Here is a 19,799-nt window from a genome sequence, read left to right as displayed (position 1 = left end):
AGGTGCAGTTCCCTGACTGACCTGAGGGTAAGGGGGGCACCAGAGAGCTGCAAGATTCAAGCCAGAACTGGGTAGTGGGATATAAATAAATCCCTGAAGAAAGAACTGGGGCAAACAAACACCCCCGGTTCATGACATAAGGGAAAAGTGCAGCGAGGAAAGCACAGCAACTAGGTTTAGTGTAAAATCCTAAAACGTCCGAGACCTACGGTCTGGAAAAGGTTGGAAAGTGCCATCCTTGATTTCGCCCTCAGAGGGGATAAAACGGGCGGGAAACTCAGGTCACGAACTAGTGAGGCTAAACGGGATGCTGCGGTACCAGAGAATATGGTACGGAAATAAAGAATGAGAGAAGAGCAAGGGACAGCACAGAGGAAATGAAATTAGAGTGTTGAGGATCACTGTGCAATGCCTGTCACTGGACTGAGTGTGTTAAGTAAAGCTATTTTGATAAAAAAGAACTTGGACTCTGTCAATCACTGCATGATGTCGTCTGAAACTGGAACTCTGCAACCTGAGAATTCTAATCCAAAAGTGAGTGAATTACACGGCATACACATCACACAGCAGTGGGGACTTTGCATTTTATTTGCTGGGTGCCAGGGTGTGCTGAAGCAGAAACCCCTCGCCATGACTACCACCCTGGCCACCTTACAAGCCAACGCTGCAGGCTTATAGAAGTGACCAGTGGTCTATGCAATGAGCATGAGTGTGCAAGCTCTGAAGATGGCTGGACCACTACTCCAATGCTGCAGAGGCAAAGCTACGTTTCCTAGTAGCACTGGAGAACAGGAGCGGATACAGTCAAGAGAGGCTCCTGTGCAAGATAAGATATGGGCCCTTTGCTGTACAATAGCTCCTCATAATGCACAATTCCCCCTGCTTTGGAGGTGGTAGTGGCCCCCTCATCTCTTGGGCCCCTGTGCCGCTGCACAGGTTGCACCAATGGTATGTCCGCCCCTGTTGGAGAGTGTGCAGTTTGTGCCCGAACTTCAGCCATGCTTTTGATCCAAACTGTCAGTTATAACGCCAAAATACCAGACACGACAATTGTGCCCATGATAATACTGAGATGACTACTGAAATGTGATCTCTATGATGAAGGAAATGTCCGCCTTTTATGCACAGCATGTCTGAAGGGCCAGTGTAAAATATCAAGCATATAAATAAAGGTAGTGACATGTAAATAATAAAAAACACCCCCAAAAATGAAACAATGCACAATATATTTCCTTGAACAACTCATGGGAACCACACTAATGCTCGCCTATACATTAGGTTAACAGGGCATTAATATACACTCACCGGCCACTTTATTAGGTACACCATGCTAGTAACGGGTTGGACCCCCTTTTGCCTTCAGAACTGCCTCAATTCTTCGTGGCATAGATTCAACAAGGTGCTGGAAGCATTCCTCAGAGATTTTGGTCCATATTGACATGATGGCATCACACAGTTGCCGCAGATTTGTCGGCTGCACATCCCAAAGATGCTCCATACAAGGCAGGATGGATCCATGCTTTCATGTTGTTTACGCCAAATTCTGACCCTACCATCCGAATGTCGCAGCAGAAATCGAGACTCATCAGACCAAGCAACGTTTTTCCAATCTTCTACTGTCCAATTTCGATGAGCTACCACAAATTGTAGCCTCAGTTTCCTGTTCTTAGCTGAAAGGAGTGGTACCCGGTATGGTCTTCTGCTGCTGTAGCCCATCTGCCTCAAAGTTCGACGCACTGTGCGTTCAGAGATGCTCTTAGGCCTACCTTGGTTGTAACGGGTGGCGATTTGAGTCACTGTTGCCTTTCTATCAGCTCGAACCAGTCTGCCCATTCTCCTCTGACCTCTGGCATCAACAAGGCATTTCCGCCCACAGAACTGCCGCTCACTGGATTTTTTTTCTTTTTCGGACCATTCTCTGTAAACCCTAGAGATGGTTGTGCGTGAAAATCCCAGTAGATCAGCAGTTTCTGAAATACTCAGACCAGCCCTTCTGGCACCAACAACCATGCCACGTTCAAAGGCACTCAAATCACCTTTCTTCCCCATACTGATGCTCGGTTTGAACTGCAGGAGATTGTCTTGACCATGTCTACATGCCTAAATGCACTGATTTGCCGCCATGTGATTGGCTGATTAGAAATTAAGTGTTAACAAGAAGTTGGACAGGTGTACCTAATAAAGTGGCCAGTGAGTGTATATTTGTATATAGCATCTGATAGGACTGTTATGGACAATTAGAGATAAATCATTGTCAACTTAATACCACCAAAGACCAAAACACAAAACGATCAATTATCTCATATGACTGAAGCACAAACTTTGCTTCAATCATATGGGAAAACTGATCATTTTGTGTTTTGGTAGCATATTTCCTTGCACACATCAGCCATATAAATGGAAATTTATTATGTTTTAATGAAATGTTGTGTGCTTTGTGCCATTAGACACATATGATTTGCATGATGTTTTAGGTATATTATATATTAGAAAACTGGACTATGACAATATTACCCGAAGGAAAGAGTCCAGGGCTCCATTTTCCATGAATTCTGTAATGATCATAACTGGTCGACTCTTGGTGACTACACCTTCCAGCCGGATGATATTAGGATGATCGAACTGACCCATGATACTGGCTTCACTCAGAAAGTCCCGTCTTTGCTTTTCGGAGTATCCAGCTTTGAGAGTTTTTATGGCAACATAGATTTCCCTTTTCCCGGGAAGTTTTAGACGGCCTTTGTACACCTCTCCAAATTCTCCTGAAAGTGAAAGAAAATTGGTAATGTGAGTTAGTTCTGAAATATGCTATCGATCCATGGTGACATTTACTAAAATTACAAGTTATTGCCACAGTCCCCTATGGGGAATAGGGGATGCCCGAAGCCAAAATCTTCCAATTGGCGCTACACTACTTCCCTCGAAGGGAAATTCTAGATAGAAATCTCATAACGGTCATTGTAACTCATGGCTTTCCTAAAATATGATATATACTCAAAGATGTGGGCATGTATAGAACTAAAACATTTTAATAATAAGGTATTAAATATAATATCCAACCTGCCCCGATGACTTCCTCAATCTTCACAAAAGAGACATCGATTTCCTTAGCAAACTCTCTCACAGCCTCATTGGGATCTTCATATGTGAAGGGGTCAATGTAAATTTTCATCCCTGGGGAACCTGTAGGCGAAAGAGCAGGAGAAGATCAAAGGGGTGAACAGACACAATAACAAACTACAAGTTATTTACATGCCGCTAAATTGATTCTCTCAAATGTAATTAACCTCAGAAGGCGCATCTATGTCCAATATGGTCAACACAGATCATCTTATGCCTGGATTGTGACAGGAAACAAATATGGATGTTATGCGTGACCCTCTTGATGGTGGAACGCATTGACTGTGTCTTTACAATGACAGCATAGGGAACATCTTGGTTCTTTTTCTACAAGGTTTAATAGCAATAATAACTAAGAACTAGTTTTTAAGAATGTCTGACAGATGAGTCAACAGAGTCCGAAGGTCCAAAACAATCAGATTGCCACTATAGGCCTGCAAGAGACTGGTGTGACCCCTTAAGTCACATTTGGTGAAAGCTGGCAGAATAGGCAGATGGTCCCATTATCATCGGGAAAGAGAAAAAATGGAAAGCATTTCAATGACAAATGTTTTGTTTTCAGTGAAGATAAGTCACCTCTGGCAGTAGATTTCTTTTCTCTCCCCTTTGGAAAAAAAAAAAAAAGTTCAACAAAGCCGAATGCTCATGTTTATGTGGGAGTCAGTTGTGTCAGCTAAATGAATGTTATCTCATGTGAATGGTTGGCTTTATACTCAAGAGGGATCAATAAAATAATCTTTGGTAGCTATACACATTAGGTATGCACATTAGAATAAAATTTATGAAAATAGCCCACTTCAACCAAAACAATTTTCATCCAATAGCAGCTAAATTATGGAAGGTTTCCCTTACAGCATATTCTCAGAGCATTCCTAGAAAGGTAACTCATCCATCTACTGGAATCATTAAGCATGTATCAACAGTTCAAATTAATATAATGTCATAATGTGTATGGCTGCTAGATCCACTAGAAGCAAGATACAAAAATAATGTGAGACCAGGCATATGGAATGCGACCATCAAACCCTGGCTTCCTTCAATCATTGCGAGACTGGGCAGGTAGAATGCCACCATCAAGCCTTGGATTCCTTCAATCATTGCGAGACTGGGCAGGTAGAATGCCACCATCAAACCCTGGCTTCCTTCAATCAGTGTAAGACTGGGCAGGTAGAATGCCACCATCAAGCCTTGGATTCCTTCCATAAATGTGAGGCCGGGCAGCAAGAATGCCACCATCAAGTCTTGACTTCCTTTAATCAGTGTGTGAGACTAGGCAGGGGGAATGCCACCATCAAGCCTTGGATTACTTCCTTAATTGTGAGGCTGGGCAGCAAGAATGCCACCATCAAGTCATGGCTTCCTTTAGTCAGTGTGAGACTGGGCAGGTAGAATGTCACAATCAAGCCTTAGATTTCTTTAATTAGTGTGAGACTGGGCAGGTAGAATGCCACCATCAAGTCTTGGCTTCCTTTAATCAGTGTGAGACTGGGCAGGTAGAATGCAACCATCAAGCCTTGGCTTCCTAAAATCAGTGTGAGACCGGGCAGGCAGAATGCCACCATCAAGTCTTGGATTCCTTCCATAAGTGTGAGACCAGGCAGGCAGAATGCCACCATCAAGCCTTGGATTCCTTCCATAAGTGTGAGACCAGACAAAAAGAATGCCACCATCAAGCCTTGGCTTCCTTTAATCAGTGTGACAGCGGGCAGGTAGAATGCCACAATTAAGCTTTGGCTTTCATTAATAAGTGTGAGACCAAGCAAGGTGACTGCGTCTGATGAATACACATATATATATATATATACACTCACTGGCCACTTTATTAGGTACACCTGTCCAACTTCTTGTTAACACTTAATTTCTAATCAGCCAATCACATGGCGGCAACTCAGTGCATTTAGGCATGTAGACATGGTCAAGACAATCTCCTGCAGTTCAAACCGAGCATCAGTATGGGGAAGAAAGGTGATTTGAGTGCCTTTGAACGTGGCATGGTTGTTGGTGCCAGAAGGTCTGGTCTGAGTATTTCAGAAACTGCTGATCTACTGGGATTTTCACGCACAACCATCTCTAGGGTTTACAGAGAATGGTCCGAAAAAGAAAAAAAATCCAGTGAGCGGCAGTTCTGTGGGCGGAAATGCCTTGTTGATGCCAGAGGTCAGAGGAGAATGGGCAGACTGGTTCGAGCTGATAGAAAGGCAACAGTGACTCAAATCGCCACCCGTTACAACCAAGGTAGGCCTAAGAGCATCTCTGAACGCACAGTGCGTCGAACTTGAGGCAGATGGGCTACAGCAGCAGAAGACCACACCGGGTACCACTCCTTTCAGCTAAGAACAGGAAACTGAGGCTACAATTTGTGGTAGCTCATCGAAATTGGACAGTAGAAGATTGGAAAAACGTTGCTTGGTCTGATGAGTCTCGATTTCTGCTGCGACATTCGGATGGTAGGGTCAGAATTTGGCGTAAACAACATGAAAGCATGGATCCATCCTGCCTTGTATGGAGCATCTTTGGGATGTGCAGCCGACAAATCTGCGGCAACTGTGTGATGCCATCATGTCAATATGGACCAAAATCTCTGAGGAATGCTTCCAGCACCTTGTTGAATCTATGCCACGAAGAATTGAGGCAGTTCTGAAGGCAAAAGGGGGTCCAACCCGTTACTAGCATGGTGTACCTAATAAAGTGGCCGGTGAGTGTATATATATATATATATATATATATATATATATATATATATATATATCTAATATATAAAGCTGAATGTGTGTGTGTGTGTATGTATGTATGTATGTATGTATGTCCGGGATTGGCATCTGAACCGTAGCAGCTACAGCCACAAAATTTTGCACAGTCACACGTCTGGACCCCGAGAGCGTCATAGGCTATGTTGTGAGGTGAAATTTTAACCCCGCGCTTTCCAATTCACCAAACAATTTTGCCCCTATCTACATAATGGGGAAAAAGTGAAAGGAAAAGTGTTGGAGGCGTCGCAGCTACAGGCACAAAATTTTGCACAGTCACACGTCTGGACCCTGAGAGCGTCAAAGCTATATTGTGAGGTGAAATTTTAACCCCGCGCTTTCCAATTCACCAAACAATTTTGCCCCTATCTACATAATGGGGAAAAAATGAAAGGAAAAGTGTTGGAGGCAAATTAACAGCTGCCAGATGTGAACAAGGGGGACTTAAAGAATGACAGCGATGGCACCAAAGAGTATATACTGTACAGTTGCTAAGGTGGGGCCCCAACATGGGATAATCACACCACCACGGGGATATGAACACACACACAAAATGCGCCACACACTACCACGTGCTCGAACACATATACCACCCTCAGTGCACATTTCACCACACATACACCAACCTCGCCACATAAAAGTAGAAACACAAAAGTCGCCGCTCAAAACTCGCCACGCGCAAAACTCTCCACATGCAAAACTCGCCACACGTGCAAAACTCGCCACACGCAAAACTTGCACACGCAGAAAAATTGCCACACGCAGAAAAATTGCCACATGCACAAAAGTTGCAACACATGCAAAAGTTGCCTCACACAAAACTTGCACATACTCAAAAGGCACCACACATAAAACTCGCCACGCGCAAAACTCGCCATGCGCAAAACTTGCTGCACACAACTTGCTACACTAACCTGTCACATGCAACTCGACACACAAAAAGTTGCTACACGCATGTCGCCACACAAAACTCATCTCACAAAAGTCCCTACATGCATGTCGCCACACGCAACTCAACACACACAACTTGACACACGAAACTCGCCCTAAAACACACACAAGTCTGGTATCCTTCAAAAATAAAAATCTGATTAATAAGCAGACAAACTACAAGAGCAACAAATGTACCATATAGGAATCCGGCAGCTGTCAGTCACATGACCAGTCTATTATGTGTATGTGTGAGCTAATATATACTGCCAGGGGGTGGGCTTACTGTTGGCTGGGGATTTATCAGGCTGCCATTTTAGCTTACAAATACTGAGGTAAAAATACTGACCAAATAACGTGTGAACGAGGGCTAATACAGGAGGAGATGGCATACAGCTATATACTATATACAGGAGATGACACACAGGTATATACTATTTACAGGGGAGATGACACACAGGTATATACTATATACAGGAGGAGATGACACACAGATATATACTATATACAGGAGAGATGACACACAGGTATATACTATATAGAGGAGGAGATGACATACAGGTACATACTACATACAGGAGGAGATGACATACAGGTATATACTATATACAGGAGGAGATGACACACAGGTATATACTATATACAGGAGCAGATTACCTACAGGTATATAGTATATACAGGAGGAGATGACACAGGTATATGCTATGTATAGGAGGAGATGACATACAGGTATATACTATATACAGGAGATGACACACAGATATATACTATATATAGGTGAGATGACACACAGGTATATACTATATACAGGAGATTACATACAGGTATATCTAATATATAAAGCTGAATGTGTGTATGTATGTATGTGTGTATGTCCGGGATTGGCATCTGTACCGTCGCAGCTACAGCCACAAAATTTTGCACAGTCACACGTCTGGACCCCGAGAGCGTCATAGGCTATGTTGTGAGGTGAAATTTTAACCCCGCGCGTTCCAATTCACCAAACAATTTTGCTCCTATCTACATAATGGGGAAAAAGTGAAGGGAAAAGTGTTGGAGGAAAATTGACAGCTGCCAGATGTGAACAATGAGGACTTAAAGAATGAGAGCGATGGCGACAAAGAGTATATACCGTACAGTTGCTAAGGTGGGGCCCCGACATGGGATACTCACCACACACGGGGATATGAACACAAACACAAAATGCGCCACACACTACCACGTGCTTGAACACATATACCACCCTCAGCACACATTTCACCACACACACACACCAACCTCGCCACATAAAAGTCGAAACACAAAAGTCACCACTCAAAACTCGCTACATTCAAAACTCGCTACATGCAAAACTCGCCATATGCAAAACTAGGCTCACGCAAAACTCGCCACACGTGCAAAACTCACCTCATGGAAAACTCACCTCATGCAAAACTTGCACACACAGAAAAATTGCCACATGTACAAAAGTTGCACCACATGCAAAAGTTGCCTCACACAAAACTTGCACATACTCAAAATGCACCACACATAAAACTCGCCATGCGCAAAACTCGCCATGCACAAATCTTGCTGCACACAACTTGCTACACTAACCTGTCACATGCAACTCAACACACAAAATGTTGCTACACGCATGTCGCCACACAAAACTCATCTCACAAAAGTCGCTACATGCATGTCGCCACACGCAACTCAACACACACAACTTGACACATGAAACTCGCCCTAAAACACACACAAGTCTGGTATTATCCTTCAAAAATAAAAATCTGATTAATAAGCAAACTACAAGAGCAACAAATGTACCATATAGGAAATACGGCAGCTGTCAGTCACATGACCTGTCTATTATGTGTATGTGTGAGCTAATATATACTGCCAGGGGGGAGGGCTTCCTGTTGGCTGGGGATTTATCAGGCTGCCAATAGCAACCAATCACAGCTCAGCTTCTATTTTGCTACAGTTAATTAACCTGAGCTCTGATTGGTTAATATAGGCAACAAAGACATTCTCAGTATAACAAAGCTAATATATGTTGTGAAATGCTTCTATTTGCTTAGTTTTTGCCTTTTAATAATTACATTTCTATCTATTTGTTTTGTGGTTTTTGTGTGCAGAATAAATTTTTGTTAACACATTCTATTTTGCTAACAGCAGTCATTAACCCGGGCGAAGCCGGGTAGTACAGCTAGTATATATATATATATATATATATATATATATATATATATATATATATATACACAGTACAGAGCAAAAGTTGGACACACCTTCTCATTTAAAGATTTTTCTGTATTTTCATGACTATGAAAATTGTACATTCACACTGAAGGAATCAAAACTATGAATTAACACATGTGGAATTATATACTTAACAAAAAAGTGTGAAACAACTGAAATTATGTCTTATACTCTAGGTTCTTCAAAGTAGCCACCTTTTGCTTTGATTACTGCTTTGCACACTCTTGGCATTCTCTTGATGAGCTTCAAGAGGTTTAACCCTTATAAATGGGGTTGGGACCATCAGTTGTGTTGAGCAGAAGTCTGGTGGATACACAGCTGATAGTCCTACTGAATAGACTGTTAGAATTTGTATTATGGCAAGAAAAAAGCAGCTAAGTAACGAAAAACGAGTGGCCATCATTACTGTAAGAAATGAAGGTCAGTCAGTCTGAAAAATTGGGAAAACTTTGAAAGTGTCCCCAAGTGCAGTAGCAAAAACCATCAAGCGCTACAAATAAACTGGCTCACATGAGGACCGCCCCAGGAAAGGAAGACCAAGAGTCAAGTCTGCTTCCGAGGATAAGTTTATCCGAGTCACCAGCCTCAGAAATTGCAGGTCAACAACAGCTCAGATTAGATACCAGGTCAATGCCACACAGAGTTCTAGCAACAGACACATCTCTACAACAACTGTCAAGAGGAGACTTTGTGTAGCAGGCCTTCATGGTAAAATTGCTGCTAGGAAACCACTGCTAAGGACAGGCAACAAGCAGAAGAGACTTGTTTGGGCTAAATAACACAAGGAATGGACATTAGACCAGTGGAAATCTGTGCTTTGGTCTGATGAGTCCAAATTTGAGATCTTTGGTTCCAACCACCGTGTCTTTGTGTGATGCAGAAAAGGTGAACGGATGGACTCTACATGCCTTGTTCCCACCGTGAAGCATGGAGGAGGAGGTGTGATGGTGTGGGGGTGCTTTGCTGGTGACACTGTTGGGGAATTATTCAAAATTGAAGGCATACTGAACCAGCATGGCTACCACAGCATCTTGCAGCGGCATGCTATTCCATTCGGTTTGCGTTTAGTTGGACCATCATTTATTTTTCAACAGGACAATGACCCCAAACACACCTCCAGGCTGTGTAAGGGCTATTTGACCAAGAAGGAGAGTGATGGGGTGCTACGCCAGATGACCTGGCCTCCACAGTCACCAGACCTGAACCCAATCGAGATGGTTTGGGGTGAGCTGGACCGAAGAGTGAAGGCAAAAGGGCCAACAAGTGCTAAGCATCTCTGGGAACTCCTTCAAGATTGTTGGAAGACCATACCCGGTGACTACCTCTTGAAGTTCATCAAGAGAATGCCAAGAGTGTGCAAAGCAGTCATCAAAGCAAAAGGTGGCTACTTTGAAGAACCTAGAATATAAGACATAATTTCAGCTGTTTCACACTTTTTTGCTAAGTATATTATTCCACATGTGTTAATTCACAGCTTTGATGCCTTCAGTGTGAATGTACAATTTTCATATTCATGAAAATACAGAAAAATCTCTAAATGAGAGAGTGTGTCTAAACTTTTGGTCTGTACTATATATATATATATATATATATATATATATATATATATATATATATATATATATATATATATATATATAGTATATGTATCCTAGGAATTTTACCATAAGTTTCCATGGTTTGTACTTTGTTGTTGAAATCCAGCTTTTTTTTTCTACCGAATAGGCCAGTCATCTCAAGCTTCCTCTGTCTTGTATCTGTCCACCTCTACATCTATCATTTCCTGGGCTATGACAATCTTTCACAGCAGACCAGGATTAAATCTTCTTGTCCAGCATGTGAGGAAATGAAGACTTGATACCTTATCTCTTCCCTTCCTCCCCCTCCCTTCTCTACAGGTTTATCTTACCTTGTACATCAGTATCTCTATAAAGCCATCACTGCTCACCTTACTCGCCTCTCAACACCCGCTCAGCCCTCACCAGTTCTCTGTCCTGTGTCACTTTACAGGAATCTAGCTTCCGTTTTCTCAGTCCTTCATCCCCACCCAGCCTCCTCTTTCTTTGGCGTTATCTTCTTTTTATAATGAAATCATCATTCCATTATGCTCGCACTTTGTCCTGGGGTGAAGGAAGCTCTGTTTCCCCCTGTGCTGGGCTCTCGGTACACCGCCATCAATAATATGCTTTGTAAAAAAAAAAATTAAATTTGGAGTTCTCTATTTGGCTTCCAGGAAGTCATTGGCATTTCAGTATCAACTTGATCATTTGTTTTTTCGCAGCCTAAGATGACAGCAACGCATAGCAAAGAGAGGTTAATCTTTCTGATCTTTGCGGGTTAATTAATTTTCACCCTGACTGCAGCCAAGAAGCTTTCTGGGGAAAGGACAGACATCCTTTTTAGTGGTTTTCTGCAGCGTGCAGAACAGATTGTTTAAATACATTTATTTGCCTAAATGGCACTTTGGCTCAAGCTGGCAAATGACATTTCACTTTCTACCCTGAAAGAACCTATTTTTATGCATGTAATTCAATAAAGATAAAGCGAAAACACAACCTCAGCATTGTGGGAAGTTGTGTACGACATAACCGCAGAATGACTGTGGGTCAGTGGACATAGATAATCCCTATTATTCTGAACATGTTACCATTGCTCAGGATAAATATTTAAAGAATGGATGGATGGATGGATGGATGAATGGAGTGGTGTATGGAGGGATGGATTGAGCGATGATGGAGAGATGAATGGAGCGATAAATAGAGTGATAGATGGAGTGATGAATGGATGGAGCGATGGATGGATGAAATGAGCATCTTAGTGTTATTTTGCAGTGCTGGGATACTGGGTCCAAATCCCACCAAGGACGATATTTGCAAGGAGTTTGTAGGTTCTTCCCATATTTCTGTGTTTTTCCTCCAGGTTCTCTGGTTTCCTCCAACACTCCAATGGCATACTTTGCCATGTCAGTAATCTATGACTGCTGGATGGGAGACCTGAGAGCTGGCATCCATGGCTCTTCTTTTGATTATCCAGCCAGCCATGATGTCATCTACTATATTACTGACAGACATATATATATACACTCACCGGCCACTTTATTAGGTACACCATGCTAGTAACGGGTTGGACCCCCTTTTGCCTTCAGAACTGCCTCAATTCTTCGTGGCATAGATTCAACAAGGTGCTGGAAGCATTCCTCAGAGATTTTGGTCCATATTGACATGATGGCATCACACAGTTGCCGCAGATTTGTCGGCTGCACATCCCAAAGATGCTCCATACAAGGCAGGATGGATCCATGCTTTCATGTTGTTTACGCCAAATTCTGACCCTACCATCCGAATGTCGCAGCAGAAATCGAGACTCATCAGACCAAGCAACATTTTTCCAATCTTCTACTGTCCAATTTCGATGAGCTTGTACAAATTGTAGCCTCAGTTTCCTGTTCTTAGCTGAAAGGAGTGGTACCCGGTGTGGTCTTCTGCTGCTGTAGCCCATCTGCCTCAAAGTTCGACGCACTGTGCGTTCAGAGATGCTCTTAGGCCTACCTTGGTTGTAACGGGTGGCGATTTGAGTCACTGTTGCCTTTCTATCAGCTCGAACCAGTCTGCCCATTCTCCTCTGACCTCTGGCATCAACAAGGCATTTCCGCCCACAGAACTGCCGCTCACTGGATTTTTTTTCTTTTTCGGACCATTCTCTGTAAACCCTAGAGATGGTTGTGCGTGAAAATCCCAGTAGATCAGCAGTTTCTGAAATACTCAGACCAGCCCTTCTGGCACCAACAACCATGCCACGTTCAAAGGCACTCAAATCACCTTTCTTCCCCATACTGATGCTCGGTTTGAACTGCAGGAGATTGTCTTGACCATGTCTACATGCCTAAATGTACTGAGTTGCCGCCATGTGATTGGCTGATTAGAAATTAAGTGTTAACAAGAAGTTGGACAGGTGTACCTAATAAAGTGGCCAGTGAGTGTATATATATATATATATATATATATATACAGTCATGGCCAAAAGTATTCACACCCCTGCAATTCAGTCAGATAATACTCAGTTTCTTCCTGAAAATGATTGCAAACACAAATTCTTTGGTATTATTATCTTCATTTAATTTGTCTTAAATGAAAAAACACAAAAAGAATTGTCCTAAAGCCAAATTGGATATAATTCCACACCAAACATAAAAAAGGGGGTGGACAAAAGTATTGGTACTGTTCGAAAAATCATGTGATGCTTCTCTAATTTGTGTAATTAACAGCATCTGTAACTTACCTGTGGCACCTAACAGGTGTTGGCAATAACTAAATCACACTTGCAGCCAGTTGACATGGATTAAAGTTGACTCAACCTCTGTCCTGTGTCCTTGTGTGTACCACATTGAGCATGGAGAAAAGAAAGAAGACCAAAGAACTGTCTGAGGACTTGAGAAACCAAATTGTGAGGAAGCATGAGCAATCTCAAGGCTACAAGTCCATCTCCAAAGACCTGAATGTTCCTGTGTCTACCATGCGCAGTGTCATCAAGAAGTTTAAAGCCCATGGCACTGTGGCTAACCTCCCTAGATGTGGACGGAAAAGAAAAATTGACAAGAGATTTCAACGCAAGATTGTACGGATGTTGGATAAAGAACCTCGACTAACATCCAAACAAGTTCAAGCTGCCCTGCAGTCCGAGGGTACAACAGTGTCAACCCGTACTATCCGTCGGCGTCTCAATGAAAAGGGACTGTGTGGTAGGAGTCACAGGAAGACCCCACTTATTACACCGAGAAAAGAAAAAAGCCAGGCTGGAGTTTGCCAAAACTTACCTGAAAAAGCCTAAAACATTTTGGAAGAATGTTCTCTGGTCAGATGAGACAAAAGTAGAGCTTTTTGGGCAAAGGCATCAACATAGAGTTTACAGGAGAAAAAAAGAGGCATTCAAAGAAAAGAACACGGTCCCTACAGTCAAATATGGCGGAGGTTCCCTGATGTTTTGGGGTTGCTTTGCTGCCTCTGGCACTGGACTGCTTGACCGTGTGCATGGCATTATGAAGTCTGAAGATCACCAACAAATTTTGCAGCATAATGTAGGGCCCAGTGTGAGAAAGCTGGGTCTCCCTCAGAGGTCATGGGTCTTCCAGCAGGACAATGACCCAAAACACACTTCAAAAAGCACTAGAAAATGGTTTGAGAGACAGCACTGGAGACTTCTAAGGTGGCCAGCAATGAGTCCAGACCTGAATCCCATAGAACACCTGTGGAGAGATCTAAAAATGGCAGTTTGGAGAAGGCACCCTTCAAATATCAGGGACCTGGAGCAGTTTGCCAAAGAAGAATGGTCTAAAATTCCAGCAGAGCATTGTAGGAAACTCATTGATGGTTACCGGAAGCGGTTGGTCGCAGTTATTTTGGCTAAAGGTTGTGCAACCAAGTATTAGGCTGAGGGTGCCAATACTTTTGTCTGGCCCATTTTTGAAGTTTTGTGTGAAATGATCAATGTTTTGCTTTTTGCTTCATTCTCTTTTGTGTTTTTTCATTTAAGACAAATTAAATGAAGATAATAATACCAAAGAATTTGTGTTTGCAATCATTTTCAGGAAGAAACTGAGTATTATCTGACAGAATTTCAGGGGTGTGAATACTTTTGGCCATGACTGTATATATATATATATATATATATATATATATATATATATATATATATATATATAGCTATTTATATAATTGCCTTGTAATGTTTTCATTTCCTGTTCTGTCCAGATGTCACCATATCCCAGAATTTCAAGGGGAGGAAGTTCACCGACCGCCGTATTGGGACACCCAATTGATGGGTGTCTCAATATGGAAACTGCTGCTGATACCAGCCTATTGCGCGGTAGCACCAGTGGAACACCGCCGCACTGCATACACTCTATACGCCGTACACACCACAATCACACACACTCACACTCACATTCACACTCACATTCACACACACTCACACTCACTCTCCCACACTCACATTCACACACACTCACGCAGCCTCTTGCGCGGTACCACCAGCGGAACACCACCACGAACACGACGCCGCTGGGATCAGCCGAATGATTCACTGACTGCCGCCATGTTTGTACAGGAGGAGCGCATGCGCAGTTTTAATGTGACCACCGCTATCTGTCTGCACAAAGAAGGCAGCGGTCTGATGTATTGCGCCTACCCGAATTACACGCAGGCACAGTGAATCATTCGGATGATCCCGGCGGCAGATGTGCGACGTGTCTACATGCAGAGGAAGTCGGTCACATTAAAGGGGTTTTCCCACGAACGAAAGTTAATTTTAAATATGGACTGTGTCTGACCGTGTACTGAGCATACCACATCTCTTTGGCAGGGGAGGAAGCAAAGGACAATACTGACATTACAGCATGGGATCAGTGGATTCATTTTGTCAGGTAAAATATTTCACTTACTGTTTTTAAAAAATATTTTACCTCACAAAATGTATCCTCTGCGATGTCCTGCTGTAATGTCAGTATTGTCTTTTGCTTCCTCTCCTGCCCAGGAGCTGTGGTATGTTCTGTACATTTTTCAGACACAGATAATTTTTAAAATGAACTTTTGTTTGTGGGAAAACCCCTTTACAAAAGCAAATATCAACACCAACATGGCTCCTCATAAAAAGTACGCCAATGACAATGAAAAGAAAGCAGCAAAGGCACAACGTCGAAGACAACAAAGGGCAAATGAGACTCTTGAAGAGCAACAGCATCGCTGGGACAAAAACAATGCATATAAGCGTAGGCGTCAACCACATGAGTCCCCTGAGGCAAAAGTCATTAGATTATCCCAGGATGCCACTAGGCAACAACAGCACCGCATGCCTGCCCCCGTCGTGACATTACCGCCATCCCGATGCGGTAGCATCGGGCCTCCATCTAGTATAAACAGTATATACTGTATATATCAGCTGATTAAAATCAGTTTTCTCGTCTTTGGAGTGCTGATCCCATTTTTTGGATCGTATACAAGAGGTTTTGGTAATAACCTTGGGGCCTTTGCACCCATGTTTACATGAAAAGTGCTGCTTTTAGATAGAGTATTTACAACCATATCTATCTCCCGGCCCTAATTGCCCCCTCTGTTGGTCAGCACCACCGTGCCTCTTCTGTGGTCAGGATATCCATCTCTGCATTTCCCAGCAGGTTTAATATGAGAATGTGGGACACTGCGTACTGAGACTGACAGATTGGGGACAGGCAGTGTTATGCAGCCTCCAACCTGCAGCCTGACTATTATTTACTGTGTCATAAGAAACCTATTAGCAGATAAATGAAGGGACAACTCTACCAAGAAATCAAGATTCATCACATGTGACAAGGGCGTTTGATTGGAAGCCATAGCAAAGGTGAGAGCGAGCAGCTGCAGCTACTGAGTGATGTGCAACGGGACCCGGCCTGATAAGAAGTGACGAGAAAGGGGAAAATAGAGAGGAGGACGGGAGATGCAGGTTACTGAGAGGACGGCATGGAAGCTAAGAAAGCACAGTCTTGGAAGGAGAATAGAAAGATAACAGCACCACTGTGGAGGTCTGTGCTTTCCACCACTGGTTTATTCCTAAAGGCAAATACAAGACGTATATCATGGTTTTCAGGAGTTCTTTAAAGATATAAAATAAAATAAAAAAATAAAACAAAAATCTATACACTTAAGTAGTAGTTTGTTTTTTTACTTTCTAATGAAACTTAAATCTCTAAAATTCCCCAAAACGAATTAAACAGAATAATTTATACCAAAAATTGACAAATTCCAATGTATTAGTAAATCAGAACTTTTATGTGGTAATTCTCCCCTAAAGAGATATTGGGATTTTTTGGGGCACAGCCATCAAATGTGACTGTAATAATTGTAGTCACTTATAAATCAGCTTCTCAGAAACTGATGGAAAGACCGACATTATGTCATTGACTGAACTTACTGAAAAAAGTTTGTTGTAATTTTCTAAGAAGACGATTTAAAAGCGAAGATCAATATGAATGAACTTTTGACTCTTTTTCAAACATTTCTGATTAATGGCCTCTTTTATCCTTTGGGTGAAAAACTTTTTGCCTGTGCTTGCACCATGCGAGAGCACTGAGTTTGGGATATCGGAGCGACCATGATGCTAATCTGAACTGTCGATCATCGGGAGTGCGCCACCCCCTGGCAAGGAGGAAGCCAGGAGGAAGAGGAATCTTGCCTCCTGAAGATATAAAAGTGGGACAACCCATTTAGCAGCTTCTGTGTAATACCACATTTCCTTTACAGTGAACATGAGCAGATAACCACATTTCCCTCTGGCAAAAACAGAAGTTTGCAGAGGGTCTTAGGGGCTGAAGACAGTGATTACGATGCAGCGAAGAAGTTTTCCTTCTAAATAAAATATACCATGTACACAGGATAGTTGATAAATGTATGATCGCTAGGGATCCTACTGCTAGGTCCCGCACTCTAAGAACAGTGGTCTAAAAGGCCCCTGTGTGAATGGAGAAGTAGAGCACATATGTGACCAACACTCAGTCCACTTCTATGGGACAGACTGAGATAGACATTTCTTCCACCCCATACATGTGAACGGAGCTTTTATGGAGTTTCATTGTATAATGTAAAAGTACCATATTGTGCCCTTTTAACAACAAGTACAAAGTTGTAAAAAAAAGTGCATCTTTCACAATTAAAATGATATGCACCTATGGTCTCTAGCAATGTATACCTTGCTCCAAACACATACAGTACAGACCAAAAGTTTGGACACACCTTCTCATTTAAAGATTTTTCTGTATTTTCATATTTTCATGACTATGAAAACTGTACATTCACACTGAAGGCATCAAAACTATGAATTAACACAAGTGGAATTATATACTTAACAAAAAAGTGTGAAACAACTGAAATTATATCTTATATTCTAGGTTCTTCAAAGTAGCCACCTTTTCCTTTGATGACTGCTTTGCACACTCTTGGCATTCTCTTGATGAGCTTCAAGAGGTAGCCACCAGGAATGGTCTTCCAACAATCTTGAAGGAGTTCCCAGAGATGCTTAGCACTTGTTGGCCCTTTTGCCTTCATTCTGCGGTCCAGCTCATCCCAAACCATCCGATTGGGTTCAGGTCTGGTGACTGTGGAGGCCAAGTCATCTGGCGTAGCACCCCATCACTCTCCTTCTTGGCCAAATAGCCCTTACACAGCCTGGAGGTGTGTTTGGTGTCATTGTCCTGTTGAAAAATAAATGATGGTCCAACTAAACGCAAACCGGATGGAATAGCATGCTGCTGCAAGATGCTGTGGTAGCCATGCTGGTTCAGTATGCCTTCAATTTTAAATAAATCCCAAACAGTGTCTCCAGCAAAGCACCCCCACACCATCACCCCTCCTCCTCCATGCTTCACGGTGGGAACCAGGCATGTAGAGTCCATCCGTTCACCATTTCTGCGTTTTACTATGAAGGCCTGCTGCACAAAGTCTCCTCTTATCAGTTGTTGTAGAGATGTGTCTACTGCTAGAACTCTGTGTGGCATTGACCTGGTCTCTAATCTGAGCTGCTGTTAACCTGCGATTTCTGAGGCTGGTGACTCGGATAAACTTATCCTCAGAAGCAGAGGTGACTCTTGGTCTTCCTTTCCTGGGGCTGTCCTCATGTGAGCCAGTTTCTTTGTAGCGCTTGATGGTTTTTGCAACTGCACTTGGGACCACTTTCAAAGTTTTCCCAATTTTTCGGACTGACTGACCTTCATTTCTTAAAGTAATGATGGCCACTCGTTTTTCTTTACTTAGCTGCTTTTTTCGTGCCATAACACAAATTCTAACAGTCTATTCAGTAGGACTATCAGCTGTGTATCCACCAGACTTCTGCACAACACAACTGATGGTCCCAACCCCATTCATAAGGCAAGAAATCCCACTTATTAAACCTGACAGGGCACACCTGTGAAGTGAAAACCATTCCTGGTGACTACCTCTTGAAGCTCATCAAGAGAATGCCAAGAGTGTGCAAAGTAGTCATCAAAGCAAAAGGTGGCTACTTTGAAGAACCTAGAATATAAGACATATTTTCAGTTGTTTCACACTTTTTTGTGAAGTATATAATTACACATGTATTAATTCATAGTTTTGATGCCTTCAGTGTGAATTTACAATTTTCATAGTCAAGAAAATGCAGAAAAATCTTAAAATGAGAAGGTGTGTCCAAACTTTTGGTCTGTACTGTATATATACCTATCACACATTGGTACACTCTCTTAATGCAGCCCAGCCACTTTTTACTTAGTTCTGCTGAAATACAGAGGCACTTATTGGGAAGGCAGTGAGTTCACATAGTTATTGATTCCTCCAACAGAATGGATGACCCCATACGTGTTATGTTGTCAGATGCACTTTAAAAATGTTGAGCGCTGCTGTACTTGGAATTAATACTTAACTATAAGCCTGAACTCTTCTGACATATGATGTCCCTGATGGCTATGTCTTACCTCTGCCGGTGCTGTAATGCTGTAGTTTATCACTGTACACCGCCTCTTTGCTGTACGTTCTCTTCCTAAAATACAAAAATACACTAGACTTGAAAAATATTAATGCAAATGGTTGTAATGGACTCAGCGGGACAATCAGGCCGATCATATAGCGCATTTCATGGGAAACAGGTATATACAGCACAGGTCAAAAGTTTGGACGCACCTGCTCATGCAATGTTTTTTCTTGTTCTTATTAATGTGCACATTTTAGATTCAAAAGGAAGTCTGCAAAACCATGAAGGAAC

At 42.4% G+C, this 19,799-nt stretch overlaps 1 protein-coding gene across 1 annotated transcript in view; it reads right to left on the bottom strand.

Moving 5' to 3' along the window:
• Positions 1-19,799, bottom strand: part of EPHB1 (EPH receptor B1) — a 430,854-nt gene that overhangs the window by 27,813 nt on the left and 383,242 nt on the right. The window contains exons 9-11 of the mRNA XM_077291285.1: positions 19,513-19,577; positions 3,061-3,183; positions 2,515-2,762 (exon numbers count right to left, since the gene is read on the bottom strand). Coding sequence (XP_077147400.1) covers positions 2,515-2,762; positions 3,061-3,183; positions 19,513-19,577 — 436 coding nt within the window. The remainder of the gene's footprint in view (positions 1-2,514; positions 2,763-3,060; positions 3,184-19,512; positions 19,578-19,799) is intronic.

Source organism: Ranitomeya variabilis, chromosome 2 (genome assembly GCF_051348905.1).
Source record: "Ranitomeya variabilis isolate aRanVar5 chromosome 2, aRanVar5.hap1, whole genome shotgun sequence".
Lineage (NCBI taxonomy): Eukaryota > Metazoa > Chordata > Amphibia > Anura > Dendrobatidae > Ranitomeya > Ranitomeya variabilis.
Note: the sequence above shows the minus strand (reverse complement) of the source record. Positions and strands in the feature narration are given on the sequence as shown.